Source organism: Rhamphochromis longiceps, linkage group LG18, assembly GCF_057381845.1.
Source record: "Rhamphochromis longiceps isolate RC_006_pf linkage group LG18, R_longiceps_female_GT1.1, whole genome shotgun sequence".
Classification (NCBI taxonomy): Eukaryota; Metazoa; Chordata; class Actinopteri; order Cichliformes; family Cichlidae; genus Rhamphochromis; species Rhamphochromis longiceps.
In genome coordinates, this window is record NC_140574.1 from 9,605,774 (window position 1) to 9,621,013 (window position 15,240).

The following is a 15,240-nucleotide window of genomic DNA, read 5'->3' on the forward strand; positions in this document are numbered from 1 at the left end:
GGTCTTAAAGAAAGGAGGGGCAGGGAGTTAAAACTGCTTGATGAACTGAGGAGCTGCACCGAGGCCTAATTTATGGATCCTGCATCTGATGAAGGCTTGAAGCTGTCAGCTGCACTTGCTCTAGTCTAGTGGGTCTTCCTCTCAGTGATTTAGATGCTTTGTTAATGTGGCAATTTAGAAGCCAGTGCCTTTCCATGTACTTTCTAAATGTACATTTGTCTTGCAGTAGTGGAAATTAGCATCTCCTGTGTGTGTTTAATAAAAAATAAATAAATAAATGAACAAAGTAATTTCCATCCTTGTGATCCCTTTTTCAACATTTTCCTGCTTTTCTGTGCCAAAGTCAAAGGACTGTGAAATACAAGTTTGGAAAAGAAGCAATGTTTATTTCTTCATCAAGGCATCACAATCGGTCTTTTAATTCCATCTATTAAAACAAACACCCATCACTAATCTCGTGTGTCATACAATTTTCAGAAAATAAACTTCATTGGGAAAAAAACCAAAAAACCAAAGAGTGCAAAGGCAGAGTACCAGCATGTTGTTTTTCACTGCTAAAACTGATCTTTCTGACTGCTTTTTTAATACATTATGGCTGCTGACTGATGAGAAATAAAGTGTTTTTTTCAGCCATGCCAGACTCTTGGAAAATTCCCATTCAAATATCACAATATGTGAAACTGCAGTGGGTCTACAAGTACAGTTTCATCATGTGTACTTGGACTGAATGATACTGATTTATTATCAAAATCTTTCACTGCACATTTCCAGATTTTGCAAAATGTTAAATTTGTAATATTACTACTTGCTCATTGACTCACAAAGTGGTTTCTTATCATTAAAACTGATTGATAAGTTAACTACACTGACAGAGAAGACAGCTACAGTATTGCACATACCATCGCAATCCTCATACAAAGTTCACACACACACACACAGACGTGCGCACACTTATAATTGTTCACACACACACGGCTGCATTCACATTTTCAAAATCATACACACAGCTCAAAGTAATGCTCAATGTTTAGTGCCTATCCCATGACACAGTAAACAAAACATTCTTTTAGGATAAAAAGGAAAAAAAACCAACAAAACAAAACAAAAAAAACCTAAAACAAAAAATATAAACATCGTTTCCACTGGCAGGGCCTGCTGGTGCCTGACCAGTGTGTTTTATGACCCTGATGAGTCCAGATCCATCCAGGCAAATCCAGTCCGGTCCAGTCCTCATGTCACGCCTCACATGAGTGAGTCCATAAACACGGAGTCGTCGTCTAAAAGGAACCCCTCACCCCCCCACCTCGATGCAGCTGATACTAACCTGTCTGTGTACCTACTCGTGGTGTGTTTTAAAGAAAACTGTCCATGTCTGGTTGGGATAAAAGTAGTAGTAGTAGCAATAGTAGTAGAAGTAGTGGTCGTGGGTCTGAGACGCTTCTGAGTGAATCAGTAGGTGGCAGCGGTGGGCTCCCTCCCTGAGCTGAAGAGTATGTCGGCCTTTGAGCTGATGATGTACGTCAACATTAAGGATGCTATCAGCACGGCGACACCGACTCCGAGCGTCAACATCTGGAGGAGAAAGGGCAATCGTTACAGATACAACAAGAAGGTTTTCAAATGCAGTTTTAACTTCTAAACATACCACAAAGTTACTGTATCAACTTCTGTTACCCCCCAGGGTGTACACAGCAGCAAGATAACATCACCTTTATTTATAGTCACATTTAAACATCAAGTAGTTCCGATTGTAGCTCTCAACCAAAAAGCCTCTAAATGCTTTACTGTGGAAGCGATTATTCCAGCTATCACAGGGGTAAAACTGTAGAATGAGGGAAGTCGAGTTCCAGCTGCCTGTGGCTTTGCACTCATGTGATGAGCTGTTATATTAAAAATAACTCAGTCACATTATCATGTGACTTTAAAGCTGCAGTGATACAAACGGTGAACCCAAAGGCGCCAGTTTAAGCAGTGAGATGCAGTTACCACATTAACAAAATCGGATTGTATCAACACTGAAATAAAAGAGTTTCGATTTGTTTTAGCACAATGTGTTGATGAACATGCAGAGACCTGAAATTTGTTCAACGCACGCAATCAGTCACTGCCAGGATTTAACCAGTTTTGTTTTTGTTGTTAGGCTCTTTTGTTGCTGTAGTTCTGGAAACCGGAGTTGTTGGTTTAGGCCGGATCGGCCGCTAAAATCACAAACACTACTGTGAGAAAATCTAGATCAGAGAGAAAATAACAACCAATCATGGACACTGTTACAATTACCATGCAAATTTGGTCTCTTGTTATTGTTTGGAAGCCATTTTTTCAACATGAGACTTTCCCACAAGCACTCGCGTGCCTTAAAACAATCCCTGCCCTCCACTAACAATGAGATCACTGCTTACAAAAAAGTACTGGATGCCAACAGTGCTACCCCTCAGCCTGCTAGTAGAAGCAACTATCAATGGTATCAACTTCAAAATCCTATGTTGCCTTGTCTCGAGTTATTGCATTCACATATCAAACTTTTTAGTTGTAGAACAACTTCTCTGCTGTGTGTGTGCATCAGTCACATCTGTGGTGTCTTTGAGGAAAAGTTTACCTCCAGTTCATGACTGGCCACCAGGAATATGCGCCCTTTAATGCTCTTCCACCTGGACTCCGTCCACGTTGAGTAATCTTTGGAGGTGTACTCCTCCAGGTCGAAGGCCGGGGACAGCGCTTTGGAGAGACGAACTGTGGAGCGAACGCAGAATGCCACTCGTTCCGTACTGTTGGGAGGTGCTGCACCTTGAACCCACATGTAGCTGTATATCTGAGGGACAGGTTGAGAACAATGTGTTAAAGGGAGGAATTAGATAAATGATGTTCCAAAGGTTTTAAAGTTCTTACTTAAATTACCAGAGGGCAACTTACACCCAAGTTGACTTTCAAGAAAATACACACTGTTGTAAATCTTACATGTTTGCTCTCTTTGTCATCCTCGCCCTCTCTCTGGTTCTGGCAGTTGTCCTGGGTGATGTTGACGGTGGTGCCGGTCAGGTTGGCCAGCAGGTATTGGACCAGAAGAGTCGGTTCACTGTGCTGTTGTGTCACCCCCACGTAGAAGTTTGTGGGTCTTTCACCTGAGAGAAAGAAAGTATTTTGTGAGGAAATAAAGTTTTGATAAAAAGATAAGCTTCATTTAAGACTTCATACTTCAAAACAACAATAGGACAATATTATAAACAGCATCTAAATAGGTGTTAAGAAGCAACATTTATCAACAAAACCCATAGAAATGGGTTTTAGAACACGGCTTAAAACCCATTTTTATTCTTTGGCTTTTGGCCTCAGAAGGACTTCGTTTTTCCTTTTAATTAAATTTGTTATTAACTAATTAATTCATTATTTAACTTTTTTCTTTTATTTGGATTTTATTTATATCTTATGTAATTTTATTTTTTAGTTCCAACATGCAGCACTTTGCTGTGGTTGTTTTAAAGTGCTTTATAAATAAAGATGAAACATATTGAAGACACATAACAAGACTTTTTACTCCTACAACATTTTTAACAGTCTAGTACAAAACAGGATCAACTTACGCAGATGAATCGCGAAGTCCGAAGGTACCATTTGCTGGAACCAGGAGTTATTTGACTTAACAAGGAAACCGTACAGCATTTGGGTCACCTGTGAGGGAAGTAGGACAGATTCACTTCTGTTCAGTCCCACAAGGTAACAGCAGCATCAAGGAGAAAATAAAAAGCACTTATAAAGAATCTACAATTGATTATTATTGAACTTTTGCTGAACAGTTTAAAAGAAATAAATTTCAAGTTCAAAATGAATGAATGAAGTGACTGAAGAAGCCACTAAAGTTTTTAAATTTCCTTATTTTTGAAGATTTCTTAGACGAGTTAAAGATAATTGGAATAAGAAAAATGAGCTTGTAAACAAAATAGCATTCATTAAAATAAATAAACTTACCATCTGACTATCCACGTTAATGTTTTGCAGCTGGATGGGGTCCGATCCTCCTGCCTGTGTGTACAGAGCTCGAGCCACAATGGTCGCCGCTTCAGTCAGAGCCTTGATGATGCAGGGAAACAAAGAATGTTTTTCAGAGCTCAAAAGACTTTGTATGAAGCTCTCCACAGTAAATCAACACAACAGAGCAACAATGTTTAGATGATAAACAAAGTTTAGACGATAACGTGACTTTCTGCAGCTTAAATAAAAATAGACTTGCTATATTTTGGAAAACTGTTAATGTGAAAAGATAATTCAAACAAGCTGATCTTAAAATTAAAAATATATATATTTAAACTCTTTCAAGCTAAAAATAAGAAGAAAAGATCAGTAACCAGGGCTCATGTTGCTCTTAATACTTTTAATGCATTTAAAAAATATAAATAAAAATCACTTTAAATGTAGGTTAACACACTTTTAAACGGTTTTAACAACAGCTATACCTTTGCAGCATCTGTTACGTATTCCAGCTGCTCCTCTGGCGTCAGGTTTGGTGGGTAAGACATGTTCAGGTACTCCGCATTATCATACATACTTTCATAGTACCTGTGCACAGAACAGGAAATGGATTTTTAAAAAAACCAAAAAAACCAAAAACAATCCCTAGCTCTGGATTGATTATTATTTATACTGAAGAAAATGCAAAGTACTTGTTGGTGAAAGCAGAGTTATGATTCTGGATGACAACACCAGGGATTGGCCGTGCTCGCAGGAAACGCTGCAAGGATGACGGAGGCAGCGGCTGAGAGAAACTGGGCTCTTGCAATGAGAAGTTGAGATTTAAGGCAGACGAGTTCAAGTTTCTGATGAGCTTTTCCACCTGAAACAGATCAGTGAAGGGAAGTAAGAACAAATGTTAGCCACACAGTAAAACACACACTGTGAGCTCTGGTTTCAGTTTTTTTCCGTTTATCTGAAAGTTATGATGTTTTCCCGCACAAGTTACATGGACACAGGAGCCCGTCCCAGCTGCCGTGGGGCGAGAATAACAAGTATATAAATACATAAAACTAAAGCATAGAGGAATGTAAGAAATGAAGGCTCAGAGACATGAGTGTTTAGGAGGTGAGAGGGATATAGGTACGGAGAGAGACCAACCTCTTCATTCACACTGCTGTTCCTCCGAGACACGGGATCAGTGTGAACCCAGAGCTTTGATTCTCCATGGAGTCCCACCTAGGACAGGAAAGTCCGACATAATCATATTGTACTTGCACATTTTCATTAAAATAACCCACAACTAATATTAAATAATTATTAATAAGTAACACAAAAGAAATCTGCACATGGTAAAAAAAACAAACATTATATATAATCAAAAGTTTTAATTTGAATTTTTTAAAGCCATTCAATTGTCAAGTAAAGAGGTATTCTAGTTGAATTATTCTTTAAGTCCAGCTCTGAGGTCTTTACACTGGCTGCCTGTCCATCAGAGGATAGACTTTAAAGTTCTGATGCTGGTCTATAAAGCTCTGAATGGTTTAGGACCAAAATACATCAGTGACCTCCTGACCCAGTATGAACCTTCCAGATCCCTCAGGTCATCTGGATCCGGTTTTTTATCAGTTCCCAGAGTCAGAACCAGACACGGAGAAGCTGCATTCAGCTTTTATGCTCCATATATCTGGAACAAACTCCCAGAAACGCTCAGTTTATTTAAATCCAGGTTGAAGACTATCCTATTCTCAGCTGCATTTGAATAAAACACCAAATCCGCACTGTTAAGCTTAAATTTCAAAACTTACATTTTAACTACTGATTTTATCTACTGTTCTGATTTTATCCACTGTTTTTTTAATCGATTTTAAATCATGCTTTTTATTTGTTTTTGTTCTTTAATGTCTCTGTAAAGCACTTTGAATCACCGTGTTGTTAAATTGTGCTATATAAATAAACTTGCCTTTAATCTAAAAGTATTGAAAATATAAACAAATGCAGGTATGAAAAAAAATATACCCAAATTCAAACAAAATTTTCCTTAAACTTCAGGAGTTTGTGCCACATGACAGTTACGTGTAAAGCTATCAGTAATATAATACACACCTGTCCAATCTCCACCACCGAGTGAACATTGTCCAGGTCCAAAGGAAACTGTTTATTCTCCATGTCGTACACCAACCTCGAGCTGCCGATGTAGTCAAAGGTTTCCTGTGGTCAACAGACAAATGGATGAATGGCAGGACAGTCAAAATGAAAACAGTTCTCAAATGTTAGTTGAGCACTGTGCTGACTACAGAAAAAAAGAAAAAAAAACAAAGAACTGACCCCCTGGAAGAATGCGTAGAGGATGGTGCGGTTGGGTTGGGCCTCCTGGGTGGCGTTGCGCAGAGCGTGTGCTGCCGCCAGCAAGGTGACAAACCCCGAGGCTGCACTCTCGGCGCCTGGAGCAATGTCAAAGAAAAAAGACCGGCTGTCCAGCTGCAGACAGGACAGGAGCGAACAGGGATTAAGCAGAGAATTTATCTACACAAGTTGTTCAATTTAACTAGCTATGAACATTTTTATTAATCAAAATGTAAACAAAAGCTCTACCACTGTATACTGCAGATCAGCCACTTCTACCATCTATAGTACATCCTTTACTCAAAAGTGAGCAGTCACTTTGATATGTTGGCCACTATTCATCTTCATTTTATGTCATGGATACAAGAACTGCACTTAGAGGTCAGAACCACCACTCAGCCAAACAGGAAAATCCAGGTAGAGGGGGTTAGCAATGACCGACTTTCAAAATAAAAGCAAGATGAATAAAATTTTGACCTCAGCCGTCGACCCAAATAAAGTCTATTTGAGGGTAATACTGAATTCTCACATCATTCTCAGCATGTTAATATGTAACACGTGGTACTGTGGTTTTCTTTTGAAACCACTTTTGCTTGAACTCACCCTCGCTGCTGCGATGACCACGCTCTCCCCCATCTTGTGGCCCTTATCTGTGTAGTTCAGAGGCCTGGTCGAGGCCAAAACATTAAAGTCTCCAAGTGGGTCACATACGATTTCTTCAGGGTGAAAAGAACAAGGCCCAAACAAACAGTGATTAGCACTATAATAAAATAACAATGATAAAAACTCTCTTATTTAAATATTTTTGCAGCATGTTTCTGAAAATATTTCCCACATATTGTAAAAACGTTAAGTAATGTTTAGATAATTACACTTGAAAAATACCTGGGTTTAAGCTGAAGTTGATGCCATTTCTCCTCATGCAGGTGGCCGTGTCAGTGACGGCAGACATGTGTGAGTAGAGCTGCATCGCGCACAGTGGGTACTGCGGACTACTGCCATTCACAACATGGTTATGATTGTAGTAGCACTGTGAATGGAGAAAAGCACACAGATGAAAAACGCCTGTATACACAGATTTGAACTAAGAATGTTCCTGGGGACAAATTTCTTAGTCGACTGCATGAGGACAAAAAATTAGACTAACCGACTAGTCAATAATATTGACAATATCACGTTAAATTTGAGGAGTGTTTAATCAAGGATGTCAGAAACTCCCAAATCAAAAGGCATCTGAAACCGTTAATTAGTCTTCATTAATGAATGACTATGACAAATCAACATCTGAAAAACTACGAAATTGTAACTCAAAAGTGTGCTGCAAATTCAGACCAACCACTTCAATGAATGTAAAAATCTGAAATAATAAAACAATAAATCATCCAGCTATTTTCTTCCACTTATCTGAAGTCAGGTTCTGGGGAAGCCTAGACCTCGCTATCACATCGAGGCATTCCCAGGCCAGCTGAGAGACGCAATCTCTCCAGCGTGTCCTGGGTCTGCCCTGGGGCCTCCTCCTGGTAGGACACACACGGCTGGAACACCTTACCCAGGAGGCGACCACCTCAACTGGCTCCTTTCAATGTGGAGGAGCAGCGGCTCTGCTCTGAGCCCCTCACATATAACTGAACTCCTCACCCTATCACTAAGAGAGAGCCCGTCCAATCTTCCACTATTTGTATTCACAATCTCACTCTTTTGCCTTTAAAAGAACTAACTAGTTGTTAACAAAAATATCAGGCCTGATTAACAGATTTATGGCATTTCTCAACAACCATGCTCCATCTGGTGGCAGACAGCTGCATGATATTTGGGATACAACAGTTTGCCAGCATTCGGCATCAAATAAATGTAAAATAATTAGATTAAATGCCTAGTACATCTAGCACTAACTAGTGACAACAGTGTCGATGATTGGACTAGTGGCACACATCCCTAGTTTAAACCCATCAACATGAAAATGTCAAAAACTGCAAATCTTCTAATCTTCTAAGGCTGGCTTTAAAAGCAAAAAACCGATTCCCACGTTAAAATGTCCAACCTCAAAATATAACACAAAAGAAACACAAGCTTAATCTGTGCATTTGGATAGTTGTAAGGGTTAAAATCAGGAGCATGGCTGCTTTGAATAATGTATATATAAACACAGAAAGCTGTAGCTAAATGCTGCTAGCCTTCACATTTGCTAATTAAAGCAGACCGCTGTACTGTATGTTGTGCATCTACTGCCTTTTGTAATGGAAATACCTTACAAATAGTATGAATTTGTTTGGTACACAACATTCAGAATATTTTGGTAGGTGAAATTGCGGCATTTCGTTGGTCTTTTACTTAGCACTGTGGCTATTTACAGGCAACTTTAAATCCTTAAAGTTGCCTGTAAACTGAAATTATAACAAAAAGTTGTAGTTCAGGTCAAACCAAGCAGCTTAGACTCCATACTATGAATGTAATCTGAATTCGATACACGTCTATTTTATAAGGGAAGAAACATAACTTCTCTTTGAATAGTGTGCCATTCTGTTTTAAACTAATGCAATACTATGTGATCTACATGAAGATGACCTTGTTTGCTGCTGAAACAGCTTTAGAGCATTATTTCTAATCTAACCTCAACGACCGGTGAGGCAAGTTCAGATTTGGACTCGTAGTGTGTGAGTAGCTTATCATGTGACTGCACAATCTTGTACTCTCCAACATCAAGTGGAAAACAAATAACCTGTTTTATGGCCTGAGTGTCGTTGTCGTCTTTCAGGGAGAACATCGGGAAGTCATACTCCTCGTAGGACAAGCCATTTCCCAGAGGGTTCCACACGGTCACGTTACAGTGGGCTAAGGCTGGGTCATAGCTCTCTGAATACACGCCTATAGGGGACGCACAGAGAGGGGAAAAACAAAAATTACCATCAGTAACATTAAAGAGACCCCTGATCCAAAGATACAGTTGGATTGTTCCTCATCTACCAAGCATCCAACTTCCCTAAAATGACCCGGAGTATTTTGACTGTGTGCTACATGTTACCCCGACTAGACTTAAAGTTTGAATCCAGGACTATTTAATAGTATATGGCGTTAGCAAAGCATCTTCCAACTGTGAAATTACATGTTTTACTTCAGTAAAGGATGTGAATTCCCTTTTTTCTCCTGATATAATGCCGCAGAACTGTGGACTTCACCCCCCTTTCTTTTCCCACATGTCTGCACTGAGTAGGAGATGCTTTGTATCTTACTCTACATGTGTACAGTGACAATAAAAGCCATTCTAATTAAATCTCTGTTGAGTGTAAACAAGACATTTTGCAGACACTGCAATGTTTTAGAAGTCAAGCGCAGAACATGAAATATGACCCAGTTACAACTTGTGGTTTTATGAGCTATGCTCTCTGAGGATCATCAAACTATAATTTATTTCTGTAGCTTGTGTAAAACTGTGGAGCAAGCCTTAACATGTAACCCCCACCCACCTGAGTTCTCGTTGGGGCAGGTGGTGTGTGGAGAGAAACCCTCAGCTGGATTTGAGCTTGGCGCCACAACAACAACTCCAGCAACCCTACTGGAGCCAGTCTTAAGTTTCATCATGATAGATCTGATGAGCAGACAGCCGGCACACAGTACAGGAGATGATGCAGGTTAAAAAAAAAAAAAAAACACAGAGATCATAGGTGCGTTAATTCTTTTGAAATATGGTTCAAGTTTCTTTCTTTAAGTTTAGCAGCTCCTATTAAACACACATCTATTTTATTATGCATGTAAGTAAATGACAACTTATAGCAGATTGGCCTCCATAACAGAGCCACAGTCCCATTACTTCACTGATTTATTTTTATTACCAAAGTTTTTGTTTTTTGTTAAGTATAAAAAAATATCTAAAATAGGTCTGAAAGAGAAAAATGTCTTACTTTAATTTCTTAAAGTCAACTCCAGTTTGATACTCAAAGTGCAATAATTTATAACATGACATGTAGCATTACCACATGGGCCGACATCAAAAGATAGAAATATGAGCTACTTCTAACCTATTAATTTAAAACTACTCCACATGCGTGTTATTGCTGGGTGTATATGTAGCTGTCTTGCATCACGTCTGATTGGCTAGCAGGATCATAGACAGTATACAAAGTGTGGACTAACTGCAGCTTTTACATTTGTTAATTGGATAGTTTCAAACTGCAATTCTGTTTTGATGTCGATTGATTGTTCAAAATAAAACCAAATATGGAGTAAATCAGTAACAGATTTAAAGTGTGAGTAAATGAGGTTTATGTTCACTAAAAACTACTGTGGGGGCTTCCACTACAGGGTGAGACATGTTGAGCGCACCTCGTAAAGAGCGTAGAATCCAGAATCACCATATAAGGAGGGTTGGGACCAGTTTTCAGGACCCAGTCCAGGTTTGCTTCTGATTCGAGCACATGGAGCACACCAACATCACCTGATAAAGACGCTGAAATCCGAAACAAGGAATATATCTGTGTTACAGCTGTCCAAGACATAAATATCCTTAAAAGCTTTTCAATCATTCTCCATTACTTTCATTAAACAGAAGCAAAACTGCAAAACTGGTGAGGCTTTTGTAGTGTGACACCAGCACACACTTCTATGGATATTCAGTTTTTTGATATTCAGGTAGTTATCACAGGAAATATTTGTTTTACTGTGGGCTTTCATCTGTGAGAACTCTTCTGTCACAGCTACACAGATGTGTGTTTGTGAATTTGAACAACTGAAGCAAAAACACAGGAAACACAGGAAGGTGTTTGCAGATTAATGCTCACTAAGCATTTTATTATTGCTCACTGTGTATCTAAGATACTCCAAACTACAACAAATACTTTTATGTAATAGGTTCAACTTGGATAATAATATCAAAATATAATATAATAGAAGCTGATGTACTCACACTGACAGCCTATTTGATGTGTTGCGTTTAGAAGTCGCACACACGGTATAGTGTAATTAAGATGCACATAAATCTTGTTTTCCACTGAATTACAGCTGACACCTGCAAGAAGAAAAAACAAATATTTGAACATACACACAAATTTCATCTTTACTATTCCACTTATACTATTGTCTCCTGATTTGTTTTCTTAGAAATAATTTAAATCAAACTTTCTAAACACTTTGAAACATGCTAGATCCTAATCTACTCCAAGCTTCATTCTGCATGAAGAAACCATGAACTCTGAGCTCCCAGTGCATTAAAAATATCCATACAGAGGTCTGCGCACAACAGGCCAATTTTCCATTTTCTCATTTCTTATAGTTTCCATCGCGAGCCTGGTCCCTGTGATAATGTTATAAGTAGGCAGGTTCCCCAAGCATGACAGCAACACTCATTCTCATTTTTATAACCTGCACTTACAACTAGCTGTGTTTTGACTATTAGACAACACAAAGAGGTCCTTTCCGAGGCCTAGTCAGCACGGCATAAATGTTGCACCAGTTTCCATAGTACACGTGAAGATGCTAACACCCACTGTAATGTTTAAAGGTTGTTCGGGAAACAAGTGAACTGGAGCACAATAACGGAGTTCATCTTTTGATGATAAAGTTTGTATATATATATATATATATATATAAATGTGTTGTTAGTTCATTCTCTCTCTTTCTTTAAAAAAAAGAAAAAAGAAAAAAAAAGAAAAATAGCAGAAGCAGAAGCATACACTGAAACATGAGCTCAAAAACAAGGTGTGAACTGAAAACCAAAGAAAGAACCAAGCCGCAGTTTTGGAAATACCCTTATTCACACGTTTTGACACCTCAGTATATATGAATAAAGATCTGGTTGCAGGTTTTTTACAAGTATAGGCCTACTGAGCTGTACAGACAGCGATCACTATTATTTTGCTTCTTTGCTCACCCCTCAGTTCACAAAAGAGAAACAAGGGTTACTCCTATTATACATCCAAAGATTCCTCCTTGAGAGTTAAGATGCCTGTTTACCCACATTGAAATTAGAGGAGCTTTTCCTTTAACATGCTTTGTAGAAATAATTTTCAAATAAATCCTGCGTCACAGGTCGCTTATTTAACGTCTTTTATTTGGATAATAATAGAACTAGGTTCTTTATGACATGTAAGCAATACAATGCTGCTTTTATTCCCCAGGTAATATATGGTACGAAACTGTGCTTAAGTATTGTGTACAATACAATACTTCGGGGTTTCAAACTGTCATCCTTCAAATATTACACTATAACAGCATCTAATCGCTCATGAATTAATACTGCTGAAAGTCAACAACAGAAACATACAGCAACAGTCTAAAAACAGGCCAACGGATCCCATTCAGACAACGGGGAGGTTGTCGGCTTTAAAATTTGCAGTGAAGTTGTAAAATACTTAATGTGTTTCTAAATCTTGATATACTTGAGTCATAAAGACATAAAATATTCTTGGTATCTGGGTTCAAAAACTTTACATGAGAAGGATCAGTGTCCTCGCTTTAACCTGACCTCATGGTTTCATCTTTTTAACATGGTCCAGGACAGCATTTTCAAATGTACGTTTTTGCACTTCAAGAAGCGGTATAATTCATAGCATTGTTATTATTAATTATTTTACATAAATAGGGTTCCTGCATACCAAAGAATTTGCTGCCTAACAAAAAATAGGAACACATCAACCAGATGATCTATAAAAGCGTGAGGACAAAGTTGTTATTGAGACTAAATCCAAAGACGTTTGCGAACACCAGCTAAGGTTTTAAAAAAAGGGTAATGGGCACCACAGATATATATTCTGACTTCATCTTAACTACTCAACAAACTATTTCTGAAAGCATGCTCAAGTTTTTTCTTTTTACACAACACTTTTATCAAACTTAAACTATAGTAAGTTCAAGAGTTATTACAGTTCCTTATTTTCTAAATATTTCAATTCTGTTTCGTTTCCTACTTTTCATACTGGGTAGGCTCAGTTGTTTTTAAGCTTTTATTGTTTAAAAACATTTTTTTTAAGTAATTTAAATGTTAGTGTTAGTTGTCTTTATTATAATAATATGTCTGACATTTCTTTTTATCAAAATACTAAAAATCACTCAACACTAAAGTAAAGGTCACGTTTAGAATGAAAAGAAAGCACAATTGTTCGGGGTTTTTTTGTAACTAATCTCCCCACAGCAACAGAAAGGGGAAATGAGAAACAGATTTTTTTTTCATCTCAAATGATGCTATGTTTGCTCACCTATGTGCCGATTTACCAGGATATTCTAAATGTTTGAAAGTGGCTTGTCTTCTGTTTAATTTCATTAGAGAGTCACGTAAACTACAAGAAATATGTATATAATGTATATAATCTGGTGTAGCGGTCCAGCCTTTAATCCCTCCGGGGGCGGCCGCAGCGGTGAAATCACGAGCGGTCACGCTGATGCTGAGTTAAGAAGAGGGCTGACCCAATCTGTCACTACAAAATCACCACAAAGGCTTAATTAACACAATAGATGCTGTGTTTCTTTTGCACATCCACTTGTTTGAAATGCGTAGAGAACAGTCGAAGCACCGAACTCAGTTGAAAAACCCATTTTAAAACCGGGACATAGATTTTAAAGGCAGACAGAAAACCTCCTGCTAACGCTAATTTAGCCTAGCATTCAGCTAGCACCGGACACAAAGAAGTCCTCGAAGCTAACCGCCCGAAAGCGAAACACATTTCGTTCTTCAGCAGTTAGACGAAGACACAAGTTTAGCAACAGGGGAATACAACTCACCTATGAAAAACAAACAAAATATCAAGTTAATGATCCATTTATTCGACAGCAAATCCATCTTCCTGGTTTGAAAAGCTGAAAACACAACAGGAAGTGTTGACATGGGGAAACATCCGGGTTTTGCTGTTTGGGTCCGGTTTACAGAAAAAGGGGCGGACTCAGATGGACTGAAGTTATGTATTATATATATTCTTTAAATGGTAGATTTTGATTCAGCTATGTTTCAGTTAGTTTGTTTTTATTGTTTTGAAACTTTTTATAAAATTTGTGACGGGCAAAGTTTTAAAAGATCAGATATTAGATTAGATCACACATTTTTTTTAATAGAAAGTGGAACGCTTCATGCTTGATTTGTTGACAAGTTTGAAATACTAGCATAGACTAAAAGCTATGAATTTCCATAATATTTTGATATTAATTTTAGTTATTTAAGTACAAAAAATTGTTTCAGTTAATTTTTGTATGTATGTATGTATGTATGTATGTATTTAGAGTATTATCTTTATTTGATATGACTTAACCAACATGTCATTGTTTAATTTTGTTAACTATATTGGTGTTTTGGACATGACAGAAGAGAGTAATTCAGTTTTCAGACACATTGGGAGTGATACAGTCCTGCAGAGCAGAAACTGACTTGACTTGTGATGCTAAATGTACAGTTATCAAAAACATCTTGTAAGGGGGAAATCCATTTAAAATAAATCAGTAGTTGAATGAATTTAATGTAATGTAAGCCACTGAAGCTTTTAACCAATAAACAAAGCCTTTATTTTAGTTTGTTTTATTAAAGTGTTCAAAATCCTGTGGGATGAGCTTCTTTTCCTTTCAATGAAAGAGAGAGATTATATATTTCCCCCCGCTTTTTCTTCTTTTTTTTCTTTTTTTCTAACATCTGCCAGAATGTGTTCTGGGTAATAATGACAGTGCTTCCTTTTACAGGTAGAGGGCAGACTGTCAAAATGAGAACTTTGCACATTATAAAAGGAACCACATTTTCAGTATTTAACAAGAATCGGGTCAGGTGTAACAGGTAACCATATAACAAACTTGACTGTGAATGTCACCCCCTTATTTTCAACTTGTAATGCCAACTAAGGAGCCAGTTCACTGTGTAGGCTTTTCCATTTTCATTCCTCATGACTCATCCTTGAGGTGCACATCAAATGTTCCCATTTCACTTCCTTCTGCAGACACCATAGCGTATTAAAAACACGACAAAGATGGCCCAACTCACACACT

At 38.0% G+C, this 15,240-nt stretch overlaps 1 protein-coding gene across 1 annotated transcript; it reads right to left on the minus strand.

The window, feature by feature from the left end:
* Nucleotides 1–363: 363 nt before the first annotated feature.
* ncstn (nicastrin) lies at nt 364–14,071 on the minus strand. The gene is made up of 17 exons (XM_085389876.1): nt 13,999–14,071; nt 11,189–11,290; nt 10,609–10,732; nt 9,753–9,874; nt 9,008–9,153; nt 7,174–7,318; nt 6,892–7,004; nt 6,271–6,423; nt 6,049–6,153; nt 5,104–5,181; nt 4,656–4,825; nt 4,449–4,551; nt 3,964–4,065; nt 3,579–3,666; nt 2,956–3,119; nt 2,597–2,809; nt 364–1,572 (listed from the first exon to the last, which is right to left on the minus strand). Exons 1-17 carry the CDS (start codon nt 14,054–14,056, stop codon nt 1,450–1,452), a joined length of 2,109 nt encoding a protein of 702 aa, XP_085246002.1. The 5' UTR covers nt 14,057–14,071; the 3' UTR covers nt 364–1,449.
* Between the last annotated feature and the right edge of the window lie 1,169 nt (nt 14,072–15,240).

Bases quoted from the DNA above. Each gene is read 5' to 3' on its own strand.
- ncstn (XM_085389876.1), bottom strand. From the start codon at position 14,056: ATGGATTTGCTGTCGAATAAATGGATCATTAACTTGATATTTTGTTTG. The intron at 11,291-13,998 runs GTGAGTTGTATT...TTCTTCTTGCAG, and splicing joins ATTTTGTTTGTTTTTCATAG to GTGTCAGCTGTAATTCAGTG. The intron at 3,120-3,578 runs GTAAGTTGATCC...TCTTTCTCTCAG, and splicing joins GGACTTCGCGATTCATCTGC to GTGAAAGACCCACAAACTTC.